General features: G+C 37.9%; 1 protein-coding gene across 1 annotated transcript in view; it reads right to left on the minus strand.

Moving 5' to 3' along the window:
- The window catches only part of DGKI (diacylglycerol kinase iota), a 402958-nt gene that overhangs the window by 151117 nt on the left and 238004 nt on the right, over positions 1 to 13837 (minus strand). The window contains exons 14-17 of the mRNA XM_034647002.1: positions 12999 to 13136; positions 9968 to 10046; positions 1199 to 1254; positions 225 to 287 (exon numbers count right to left, since the gene is read on the minus strand). Of these exons, the coding sequence (XP_034502893.1) occupies positions 225 to 287; positions 1199 to 1254; positions 9968 to 10046; positions 12999 to 13136 (336 nt within the window). The remainder of the gene's footprint in view (positions 1 to 224; positions 288 to 1198; positions 1255 to 9967; positions 10047 to 12998; positions 13137 to 13837) is intronic.

Below are 13837 nucleotides of genomic sequence, written 5' to 3' on the forward strand. Positions count from 1 at the left end.
TTCTTCAAAAGTGAAACTGTCTGTCCAACCCCAGCAATTAAGATAGTTGCCAACATAGAGAGATATTCTCAGAAATGTTGGCAGAATGAACTACAGTAAATGATCTCTGGAATTAATGTAGCCCACTGATTAATCTAAGTATATAAAATGGTATTTGGCATATGTTTTTCTGCAGCATACATATTTATATTCAAATGAACTGAGTCAACACGTTCAATACTTACAACAACTTTAACATGTTTGGATAGATCTCTAGAACTTCTCTGTAGGAAATCAGAAAAAGCTGCCTATACCACAAGGAAATAAAGGGGGAAAAAAAACTTAATCACATGGTTATGCCAAATCTTTGCTTCTAAATTATTCAAAATATAAAGAAATTCATTTCTTGCTAAATGCAAAGCAAAATGCAGCGGCTGTCAACCTGAAAACTCTCTTTGTTTTCAAACTATAACCTATAATAAAATTTAAGAACACGGTAGAAAAGTCAAAAAATAGGTAATTCCAAGGGTCAGTTTGAAGATTTGTTTTGATGACATTTCCTGACCTCCTACTTGACCATAGGATGCTGATACCATCTTTAACTTGCCACTAAGAATGCCTTGCTTCACCTGCTCCCCTTTTATTTCATTTCTCTCTATCCGGTGGTATAAATTTAAACTATGCATTTTTTTGAATCAGTATTTTGGAGGCCTTTCCACTGCCCCCTCTTTCTGACCATTCATCCCTAGAGCTGTCCCCGAGGAGAAGGAAAAAAGACCTCCTTTATTCACGTATATGCTTCCATGAGAAACTTGCCCACCCTCTGTCAATTTCTCATCCAAACACTGATGCATATGTACTCCTTTGCAAACCACATTCTTACCCAAGACTTTCCATACATCTTTCAGTCTGCCTAACTCCCCCATTCTCTAGATTGGCTTTGATGTTTTTCATATCACTCCTTGAACATCATCCTCAGTACAACAGGAAGCCTTAAGGCTTTAAAGTTCAGAGATGATGAACACCAGCTCCCTTTCTACCAACTTAAATACATCTTAATTTTAAACCAAGACATTAAACTGTAATCATACATAGAAATGCTTGTAAACATCTGAGAAGTGTAATTATTTTCATATAGTTAGTATCCTTATTACCAACAAGTAATTAGTAATTAGTATTAAATAATATGTAATAATTATAAAATGTCATATATACTTACCCCCGCATAGAACATTTTATTTCGAAAACGACTGTTGAATTTCTCTGGATTTGCTTCTGTGAAAGTAAAAAGGTAGTTTTGTTAGAGAGACCTCATTAAAGGTAGTGACTTCCATTAACACTCTTACTTATTCCCCTTCCTTCCCCACCCCACAGATCCAACAGAGTCAACAGCCTTATTATCATCTTTCCCTTAGTTACAGGCCAGTTGGTATAGTTGTCCAGTGCTACAAAAGTGTAGCCCCAAAATGGCAGCATCAGCATCAACTGGAAGCTTGTTAGAAATGCAAATAATTAGGCTCTACCCCAGACCTACTGAATTATAATGTTTAGGGGGTGGTATCTAGGAATCATGATTTAACAAGCTCTCCAGGTGATTTGCATGCACATTAAAAGTTGAGACACTCTGGACTCTATTCAGAATAGAGGGCTGACAGGGATCCAGGGCAGGGGTGATAGGACAAAGGAGGGTGATAAGGGGTGATTATTTGCTTGACCTCCATAGGGCACGTCTTTTGTAAACTATGTATGCAGCTTCCAAATGTAATTAAGTATGGGAAATTTGGTTAAGAATCAATAGAGAATTTGCTTTCACATTTTACCAAGACTCCCAACTACCATCTGTGCTTTTGTTTATAACAGGCCTTGAAAAGTCACTTGATTTACTGGAGATGCATAAATATACATATATGCAGGTGAACTGCTAAATGGACTCAGGGTATACGACAGCAAAGGCTGTGGGTGAAAAATGGTATAATTTCGTGTTTGGTTCTGTTTGTTATATAGGTTGAAGGGCACAAAGAAGGTGAAACAAGAATCTGCATCAGACAATGTTCACATGAATTCAAGGGATTATAAAATCCTAAGTGAAATATTATTTCCTTACGTTTTTTCTAGTAGAATTCTAAGACATTCCAATGGAACCCACTGTCAATGTTTTGCCTTCTGCTATTTTATCCCATATGCTCATTAACCCCTTCTTAGGGCAAAGTCTCTCTTCAAATTGTTTCTCCTCATACAGCTGGCTGACTAGTTGAAACTGTTCAAATACTGGCCCTACATTTGAACGGCAAATCTCAACAATTGTCTAGGTGAAGAAAAGTAGCAAAGAGCGCACTCACTAAAATGGGGCAGAGTAAGACCTACACAATCTCAGGGAATAATCCTAGACCTAAGATCGTTAGATTATTTTCATGATTATTAGAATATAATATTAGCACCTAACATGGAAACTGGGTGAAAGCTTGCAAACTTAAAAAAAAAATAAGGTAGTATGTTGTAAACTGGCTCTTGGGAGTTATTACATATCTAAGTTTCTGTATCTCACACCTCTCCTTAAACACTCGCGCTATTCTATTGAATTAAGTACTCTGAACCCTAGAAACACACAAAAGGTGAAGGTTAATTTACAGGCTATATTAAACAAAAAAAGTGATGAAAGTGGTACTTAGTGCTCTATCTCCCTGGTCCCCATTTGTGGACCCAGAATTCACCATTTTTATAGCATGGGCCTTTAGAATAAATTTGGTTGCTAAGAACATTGTTTGCTTGTTTGTTTGCTTGTTTTTTAACCTTTCTTAACCCAGGTTTGGCTGGGTACCATTTTCAGTTGCATTAACTCTTTATGGAACCGGAGGCAAAATTAGAATTTCTGTTGCTTTATAATTTATCATGGGTACATAATCCCTAATTTTAAAAAGAATGAAAGAAAGAAAGATCTGGCTATCAAGCAAGTTATAACAAAAAATGGAAAATGGCACCCCCAGTTCTGGCATAGAACTTTTCAGGGCACTAACATACACAGATATCAAGTGAATCATGCATCAACTATTAACATGTACTTTTTAAAAACATTACTTTACGGTTTGTAAAAGATTCACATTCTTAAGGGGTTTTCCTATAAGTCTAAGTTCTTCCCCCCCCTTTAAAGAAATAGTTTTCTCTCAAGAGATAGAAAATGTTTTGGGAGACCCAAAAGAGTAGAATAAAATTAGTAAATAAACCGAGTTTTTGGTGATTTCACTGACACAGCTGGTGAAAACAGTCACTTCAGATGTAATTTAACTAGATAAAATTCAATTAATATGTAAAACTAAACAAGATTAAGGCATTAGCATTTCGAGAGATGTCAGAAAGATAATGAGGTAGGAGGGTCATACATATTCCTTCCCCTGAGAACAGAAAACATGGAGGTAAATTCTGTTATCTCAGCTAACAGTGTTATGGTATTATACAACTGACTCTCTGATTGAGTCTGCCTTGGTGATTAAACCCTTTTTCTGTTTTAATATCTACCCTACGCCAAAGAGCCTCAGAAACAAAAGTTGACTGGGGAGCTGAGAGAGATAGATGCTGCGTGGTGTTAGAGTTTCCCCACTCTCTGCAGAAGCCAGTCCCTAAGAAAGCAGGGGATGGTCTGCAAATAATAGTACTTCATCATTCTTTATTGGCTCTTAAAGTATTGAGTGGCTGAATATGTCTATGTGTATGTATAAGAATTGACAGCTCTTTGAGAAGGTCCAAGGAACGTGGTCTCCAACTACATCAAGAAAAGGGGACATACAGAATCAGGAAAGGACCAGTAAGAAGGTTTAAGTGTTCTTGTTCCTTTAAGGAAGTTGTATTTGTTAATTGGTATAAGGTCAACCATGAAAGGCCATTCTCAAGAAATGCCAATAATATTCAAAGCATCCCAAGAGCATCCCCAGTAGTGGAAGCATCCACAGCTTATTGCTGCAGTTCCTCGATTGCCCATCTTCCTCTTCCACAAGGACCGGGTGTAACCAAGTGAGATCAAAATGCTCACTGTGTATGTCTAGGCCATAGCCTATTTATAAACTGATTGGACACCAACATTAATTGTGTTAGTTTTCAATTCCTGAAAACTTGGTAGCTTAAAACATCCATTTATTTTCTTATTCCCTAGGCCAAAATCTGGAGTGGGCTCTCCTGAGTCCTCTACTTAGGGTCTTCCAAAGCCAAAACCAAGGTGTCAGCCTGCAGGGCTCTTCTCTGGGGGCTCTAAAAATGATTCGCTTTCATGGGTGCCTACTTGGCTCAGTCGGGTAAGCTTCCAACTTTTGATTTCCTCTCAGGTCGTGATCTCAGGGTCATGAGATCAAGCCCTGCATTGGGTTCCACACCCAGCAGGGTCTGTTTGCAATTCTCTCTCTCCCTCTTCCTCTGCCCCTCCCCCCACTCACACATGCTTTCTAAATAAATAAATAAACAAATAAAATCTTTAAAAAAAAAAAAAAGGATTCACTTCAAAGTTTATTCAGATAGTTGGCAAAACCTATTTCCTTACAGTTGGAGAAGTGAAGCTCTTGTTTCTTGCTGGCTGTTGGCCAGGATTCATTCTCAACTTCTATAGCTCTCCTGGAGTCCTTGGCTTGGGATCCCCTCCACCGTCAAAGCCAGTAGGGGCACACCAAGTGCTTTTGACACTTCAAATCTATCTGACTCCCCTTCTACCACATCTCTTTGACTTCCTACTTAACTTTCCACTTATGCTTTGAAGGGCTCATGGTATCACATTGGGCCCATGCAGATAACCCAGAATTATCTTCCTGTATAAAGCCAGCTAATTATTGACCTCAATAACATTAAAAAAGTCTTTTTGCCAGGTAAACTAACCTAACCAACAAGCATGATACCAAATAGCAAAGGTCATAAGGGCCAAAATTCTACCTACCGTCGCCCACCATCTGGCCCCCGTGATTCACATCCTTCCCATGAGAAAAATATTCATTCCCTTCAAGGTCCCCAAAGGTCTCACTGCCATTAGGGTATCAACTCAAAACCCAAAAATCTCACCTACATCTTCTTAGCTCAAACTTCCCAAATCTTATCATCTAAATCACATAAGTGCTTTGGCTCTAGATATAATTCAGTTATGATGATAATAAGATTCTGGGTAAATTCCATTCCATTGATTTACTATATTAATCCTATTTTTATCTACAACACAATAACATCTGTGCCATCAAAATAGGACCCTAAACCCTACTTCTGTCTGTAATTTGTCTGGCATATTAGGGGAGATATTCATAAATACAAGTTCAACTCTATGTTTATAAAAATCAGTAAGTAATTTGAACTGCACAGAACTCATATTTTCCATATTCTCTGCATTAGATATGTACCCAATCTTTAGACTTCAGTTATCTATACATACATTATCCCAAAATCTATGCCTACAGCAACGATGCCACTTCAATTCAGATTGTATATATCCAAAAAATTCTTGTCTTCCAACATCATCTCCCATTAAGGACAAATAGTTTTACCAACGTTATCCACTTTTCTAACACTGTTGCAAAAATCTTTCATCATTTATTAATTGGACATCCCATGTTTACTACAAGATCATTTGTCCCTCTGTATTTTGCTGTCTGAAATGCCCTTACCCATTTCACTTCTTTTCTACATATTCCACACTCCTCCTTTATCTCTCAGCTCCCTCTTACTCTTTCTGGAACTTTTCCCCTGATACCTTTTCCCTGCCAAATTCCTGTATTATTTACTGCCTATACAACTAATCTTATCCCTACTATATATTCCTTTCTACTGTTACCTTTTATATTATATATAGGGCCTATATTCTGATTACACTTTCCATTTCTGTAACAAACACTTATTGGGATAGCCATGGACTTGGCACAGGGAATATAAGAAGATATGCTTTTTTGCCCACGTGAGTTTAGAGTAGAGGAGATAGATTTGAAAAGTAAAGTAAAACATCATTTTGTATATGCCATACAAAATGCCTATGTCAGATGAAGTGAGAGTCATACATAAAGGGAATGATCAAAAGTGTTCCAGAGGAAGGTACACTTGAATCTTGAATGAAGGGTAGGTGACATGCAGAGGTTCAAAATGGAAAAGAAGGTTACAAACAGAGAATCCTGGACAGTGAGAGTTTCTCAAGGGCAAATCATGCTTGAGTCTCAGTACCTAGACATAAGACTGGTAGTGTGTCCTTTGCAGTGATGGTGATGATGAAATTTAACAAGCCATTGAAATGTCTTTTTAAAGAAATCTGTTCATTCTCCACATGAATCATGAAACATTCATAATCCTTGGAAACATGCTGATCTGCATGTCTCTGTATATTCAGTGAAAATAGTAAATTTTAAATCAAATTTAAATACTGCCTCCTCTAAAGTCAGAATTGTATTTCCCTGACCTTGTAGCGTAAGGTTCAACTCCTCTGAATAAGTAATTTCAGTGAGGCAGTAAAATTTAAGCATCCAATCTCAGGCTAAAAGTTTGAGGTGCTTAATATTCTTCATGTCCAAAAAAAATGACAATCTAATTCATACAGCGGCAAAGTGAGACCTAACTTTGCCACCCGATAACCATGATCATTGTTAACATGGCTATACATTAATAGATGGGAATATTTTCAATGTACTTGCTCAAGCACTGTTATAATGCAATAATCATTAAAGTTCTGGGCAAGACTCCAGTTGAAAATTAAATGGCCAATTCTGTTACGTCTCCAAATCCTGTTCCAAAAGACTGCACTTTCTGATATGCAAGCAACAGTTCAACCATGCATGGTTTAACCACTTTAATAAGAAAGCATCTCTATTTTCCAATCAAATGAACTAAACCTACTTTTTGATCAAATATAGAAACCCAGATTATTCAAATGTTTGCATTCTTTTTATACAAAGTCAATGAAAATGTTAAGACTACCTTTGCTCCTTGCTTGATTTTCTATTGTCAATTCTAAAAGCATTTACACAGTAATACCACCAATAAACTATCTCAAATGTCTTTAATTACCCCCTTTATTTGATGGGCTATTTCACATCTATGCCAAAAATTGCTTCTACAATTACATTTTTAAAGATTCTGCCTTAGTTGAGATTTGTATTTGTTCCCCATTTCATGTAGATAGATTAGTATAAATCCCAAGTACGTACGTGTACACACACACATCTTTTATTAATACCTAATAGGTTATTCTATCCAAGCTCATTTTTTTTATAATGGCTCTCATGAGGCTTTGAGTCACCCTCCAAGTATTTCATGGCAAGTGATACAAGTTTTGTCATGATGTCTCAAACTGTGAGCGTCTGCATTTGAGAACAGCTTGAAGTCTCAGCTATTAGTGTTCTTGGCTTGAGAATAGCCACTTAATACCAAAAGAAATAAGTAAGTCTGCCCCTATTGAAAATGTACCCATACTATCTTTTTTTCCTTTCGCAAGTGAGCTTGAGATTTCTTGATTACCCAGGTAAAAAACATGGGAAAATCCAAAGAAACAGAAAATAGTAAAAAAAAAAAAAAAAAAAAAAAAAAAAACTAAAAAAAAAAAAAAATAGCTTGGGTAATGATACGTTTCATCATAAATTAATGATTTTTAACTCATGCAAAGTGAATAGATTAACAGGTACTAAGAAGTCCACACCTCGGTATGGGTATATCGACCAAACCTGTTTCCAACATTTTGTAGGTATTTATCTCTACACGGTCTTCATGAATATTGTGGCTGTTAGTCTCAGTCCACATCAATTCTCCCTTACCCGCTCGGTCTTCAGTGGCTGGTTTTCCTCACGGGCTCTAGTTTACCTGCAGGGCAAATGTCTGCAATTCTATTTCACACTGTTTGAAAGCACTTACACTAAGCCTCAATAACAATCTACTCAAAGACTAATGCTTTGCATCTTTCAACCAATTGTTTTATAATCACCTATATATTAAACTATGTATATATACATACACACCACAGTTTGCATATTCCTTTCTCAAATGAAATAGTCCCACAGCTCTGAAAAAAATTACTTTCCTTTAAGAATTCTCTTTTAAGCCTGGTCTTTCCCCCTTGATGTCTCTCTCTGCTCCCTTCACTCTGAGACATGGAAGTTTCGTCATAGTACAAGGAAATGTATCATTAGGAGATTGTCAGATTAATTAGACAAAATATTAGGCTCCCTTAAATGAGCTCATTGTCTACCACTTACTCATTTAGGCCTCTTTTCATGCCAGGAGGTCTATTTTGGAAGATTTATGCATTGGTGATAATTATGTTATAAATACTGTTAAGAAACTGAAGGATTTTTATTAGGAAGCCAGAGCCAGAGTCTCCTGAAGAATATGAGGGAGAAAAATGGGTTAAGATATGAGGAAAGTAATCTCCATTTACTTCCCCAAATTAAGTCTCCTTAAATACAGGGAGACCAACAGACTATAAATGCGGGCCCTGAAGTAGGACTCCCTGAATATCTATCTCCAAGAGCTGTCTATGGCAGGGAGATGGGAGGGCAGTGGTGTTTCTCTGGGTATTTGATATTTGTGGTTCTGTTATCAACCAACCTATCAGAGAGAAAAGTCAAACTATGGCTTTCTCTTCGATCAGCATTGTTTTTATTTTATATTTTATTTTATTGTATTATTTAATTTAAATTCAATTAGCCAGCATACCATTTCCATCAACATGGATGGAGGCGGAGGGTATTATGCTGAGTATTGCTTTTATTTGACACAGCATTTGACCCTAAAAGCCTCATGAAAGCAGGAAGGCAAAGCCTACCAAAATTGCTGATCTCAGTAAGAGAATTACAGGTTTGGACTTCACTTATATTTTGTATTCTAACACCCTTAATCCTACAACTCCACTCTTGACCTTTAGTGCATACGAATGTTATCAGAATTTCCTCTGTGTTATTACTAGAATCTGAACATTTGAATTCTAGCTTTTAGGTCTCTTGTATTTCAAATTCTAGGAGTTAAAAGCACTGATGCTCTTGAAGAATCTGAAGGAAAAGAAGTAAAATAATCCTCTCATGTATGCCTTTTATCTCACGACATACCCTCTAACCTACCGCCTGGCATGATTTTGGGTATATATTAACACACTCCCAAGAGGCTAGGTACAGATATAGATACAGGCAAAGACACAGAGGTACATAGGTACATTAATAAGAGATTTTGAGAGATGAAGAGACACCAGGTGAGTGAGCATGAGCACGGAAGACTGGGGCTTCAAAACATAAGCCCAAATCCTAAACTTTCTCGGCTTTGAATGGCATAAGAAATTTTTTGGTGAAGTTTTTAACTGCATGCCATTATTTAATCTTAGTTTTTAACTGCATGCCATTATTTAATCTTATTTCTCTTTCAAAAACGGTTTTGTTCCCTAATCTTGCCCCCATCTCTTTTAGCCTTTGAAATTACCACGGGCTCTCATTCACCGCTCTAGCTTGTCCGATGGGCATTCCCAGCACCTCTACCACCAATCCAATCACTACCCTTTCTTTCTACCTAAACCACCGATCAGCTCCCCTACTGTTCTATGATGCCTGTTGTCTCTTTTCTGCACACAGAGAGGACGTGTATGTTTTTGCTGCCAGATTTTGATGGCCCTGGGTTACAGAGTGTTGGTCTTTAACAGACACAGATGCGGGTGGTTCAAGAAGCTGTGAATATCCTAATGACTCGAATGAAAGAATCTTTATCACTTCCTAGTAGTTCACTAACCTCAAAGTTTCTAGTCAAACTTAAAAATTAGCAGTCTGAGACCTGGAACATCCATCTGGTGTCGTCCTTTACATCTCTGAGACCCTCAACAACTGGGTCGCAGGGTCCTATCTGTAACAAGTTCCTATCTTGTCTAGCTCCCAGGGTCATCAGGAAAGTTAAAATGAACAACACTGATGCACACTGCCAATATTTAAGTGATATGCAAACGGAAGGGAACATGCAAAACACCTGCTGGAAACTTCCTCCCTGGGAGATGCAAATGGGACGTTGTCCTCACCTCTGGATTCATGGAACTCCAGTGTGACGTGGGCATCAAATCCAAGGCTGAAGTAATTATTGAAAACATTCAGAGGAAGCTGCAATGGTGAACAAAGTAGAGGTGAAGTGGTGCGTAACCAGGCAGAAAGAGTAAAATAAAGCCTAACGCCAGACACGTGTCTCTGGACAGTCCCTGGGAAAGAGTGAAGTCACAGCCCAAGGTAGAAGGTGTTTGCATAGAAGGAACAGGGGATTTTTTAATTCATTAGTGAAAGCTCAAATCAAGTAACACTCCCCAGAATTTTAAGTGGTATAGGAAACAAGTGATGCAAATACAAATTATTAAATGGGAACTATTCTTGTGGACGTTAATAAGAGAGCCCAATTAAGCTGAGGGAAGCATATGTCCAATAGTTACAAAGAATGACTCACTAAGCAAACTTAGGAAGTCAACTGGAATGGAAGGATCATGTGTAAGCCAGTCAGTGGATGTACTTTCTGAGACCTCACATCCAGCATATTAATACTGCAACTTCAAATGATTTATATTTAATATGCTTACCCTTCCACTTTTTAAAAATATATTTTTGACATAAGTCATAAGCAATAAGGCAGTGGGAAACATTCAGGTACCCCTGATCTACAGGGAAAAAAATAGATGTGTATATACACATTTGTCAGTATTATTCAGATTTTGACTTAGTCTATCAGACCTTGTATCTTTAATATGACATGAAATATGCAGACACAGATGCGGGTACACACACAAGCCTTCCTAAAGTCCTCTGGGTGTCTTGCTGTTACCACTACAAGCTTAGTAAAGGAGGGGACTATGTAACCTAAAATCCTTCATCGTAACGGCAAAATTCATGTGCTTTTAAGGCTTCAATGTTAGAACAATGAGAAAAGCACATGGAAAATGCTAGAAAGGAAACTGTGGCTCTTCCACTTTCCCTTTACAACTCAGAGTAGAAGGTAAATGTTAAACTAAATAGAGAAGCAATTTCATCTCAGCTTGGATAGTGTTTTCAGATAATTATCAGGTTTAGCCTCCAGATAGAAATACACTTCTCTTCTGTTAGAAGTGTTTAACCCTCAAGATTTCAAAAGTAAGTTTATTACAGGGTTTCATATGCCCCTTAATCAGCAAGATTTTGTTTGACTAGAGTGAGGACCTTGTCCCATTAAGAGATAAATGAAATGAGAGGGACAGTAACAGAAAGAGAGATATTAATACAGAAGAAAAGAAAATGGATAGCCTTGGTCTCCAATGGAAATAAAGAATGAACCCCCCATGGAAGGCTCTGAGTCAGAGCTTATCATATATTTGGAGGTCAATTCAGCCCCTTTAGAAATGTTTACAACTGACTGGAGAACAGGGGAGAAACTAAACACAGAACAATGCCAGAATCATGTCTCATTCTCCTGGCTTCATATTTGAGAATGTCCAGTTCCTGCACTTAAACAAAATACCAAGCCTTAGTAATGACAGCAAGGGTTGGTGATCTTGCCAAAAGCACAGATATGTTCATCCCTACCATTTATGTTTTCTTGGCTACAATTCTAACCCATGTCTTAGCAATCACTGATAGCTTTAAGAGAACATCTGGTCACCATCCCCTAAATAATATCCCAATTTAGTATGTTATTAAGTCCTTATTCATATTTTCCAGGAAAAATTGCCTCAATTTCCTACACATCTCCTCAAAAATCCAACTTTTCAAAGCCCTTTAATTATCTGGATTAATGTTCCCTGGCTGTACCAAGGAGTCTTTCCCTATCTTAAGCTGTTGGGAGGAGATTTAAATAGAGATTTCTACTGAGGGCCTAAGCATTCTAAGTTTGGTGGGGAAAGGACCTTAAAATTTCCATATGGCATAATTCTTTTCACTCTGGCTATTTTCCACCCAGTTTCTGTAGGTTGAACCCATCAAAAAGAAGTATCATATCCCAAGATGATATCTGTAGTTTCAAACAACATTGTGACATTATGAATGCATATCTACTAAGCAGTCATGTTATCTAATAGAAACCTTATAATTTCTGGATCATGGGTTAGGGGGAAGAATGTGAAGACAAGATAAAACATATTTTACCCTATTTTAGCCAAATAATAAACTTGCATGTTTATCGTTAATTGGTCAGGATCATGGTGCTAATGAATAACTAGGTTTTGGTTTGGTTTGAAATTTATTTTTAAGTGGAAATACCCATGACAATGTTGGCATAATCTAATAAAGCAGGGATGCCATTTAAAGTACAGATCCAGAGCCTTAACCCTGAATTTACTTAATCAGAATTAATGGGGATTCGGCCCCATAATCTGCATTTTTAACCGATGCACCTGGAGGTTCTTATGCATGCAAAACTTTGACTACATGATCAAAGAAGAAAAGTGGAAAGTAATATGCCAGAAGTGGCTACTTGGCAACCTGTCAGATCTATCTGAAACTGAGGCCAGAACTTAGAACCAAATGTTCTGCTGAAGCTCTGCACTAACATCTGTACAATTGTGTCTCTTGGTTTGTCTTGGGTGGAAATGAAAGCTCAATCACTGAAGGCAAAATACTAAGTCAAAATATTTATTCAGGCATCTTCAAGTCCCAACCAAGTGATGAAACCGACTTAGTTACACTTCCTACACATAGGAGATATTTAGCAGGAGACTACAAATCTCAGGAGGTTATCTTTCCATTGAAAAACCATATGCTTACTGCTTCAAAACATTAATATTTTCCACCTTCTCACAGGTGATGAGTTTGCAATGCTTGGAAGATTAGAAAACGAATACATTCTTTCCGGTGTGGAAGTTGAGGACAGAACAGTTCCCTGAGCTCTGGAAGCAGGTAGGAAATCTCAGTCTTTAGATGTCTGTGGGGCAGAATCACAGAGTAGTGTTGTACTCGTAAGCCTAGTAGCCATAAACTCAAACATCAGCCTGTGATCTCAAAGGGAGGAATCAGCAAATGATTCTCCAGCCAGGAGTGTATTTTCTGTGGCTCAAGTTCATGCTCCAGGCTTCCCTTCTGCAGCAGAAAGAACTCTCTCACCTTACAGACGCCATCTTCAAGTTCTTCTGGAGGCAAGTCTGGGTTTCTTTCCACATGCAGGTTCCAGCGATCTAGCTGTACAATTGTCCCATCTTCTACTTGGCAAAGGATCTTAGAAACAGGTTCATCAGTGTAGCCCTAAGGAATCAAAGAATATACCCGTTGCCGCCTAGAGCAGTGAACAGCATAACCAAGGGCATTTCATGCACACAAGAGCCCTTCTGCTATAGCTCTCTGTTTATTTTGCAATCATTAAGGCTGGGAAAGTAAACCAGTTCCTTGAAGCACTTAAAACCTAAGACAGTCACAGGTAACATGCATAGAAATACTGTTCTAACTGGTTTGAGTTATGGAGTAATTTTTGCCAACATCAAGAACCAATAGTCACTGGCAGGCATTTCAAGCCCGTGCTAGACGGTCACTTCTGTCAAAATGAAAACAGGACTCCCCAGGCCTCCTACGAGAGGAATTTGAGAGATAGGTAGAACAGGTGTGTATGGAAGAGGAGGAAAAGAATCAAGGTGGCATATGATAGACCACTTTTTCTATTAACCTTCCACCTCATTCACTTCTCTCTAACTTTGTAGTGGGACACTGTCTCTTCCATGACCTAAGGCGAGTCTGTCTGAGGCACAGCCCTACTAAGCAACCACTTACTCCTTGAGCATGAGTTATTGGCAGCATGATTATGAAGGATAGTCAAGTCACGGATGTGGATCAGAGGAGTTAACAGTGATAAACATATTTACAAGAAGCAACTAATGTATTATTATTTCTACTATGAAAAACTAAAAACACCTGTAGGAGGTTAATTCACCCAATACTGAATGAATATCTAC

Source organism: Ailuropoda melanoleuca, chromosome 1 (genome assembly GCF_002007445.2).
Source record: "Ailuropoda melanoleuca isolate Jingjing chromosome 1, ASM200744v2, whole genome shotgun sequence".
Lineage (NCBI taxonomy): Eukaryota > Metazoa > Chordata > Mammalia > Carnivora > Ursidae > Ailuropoda > Ailuropoda melanoleuca.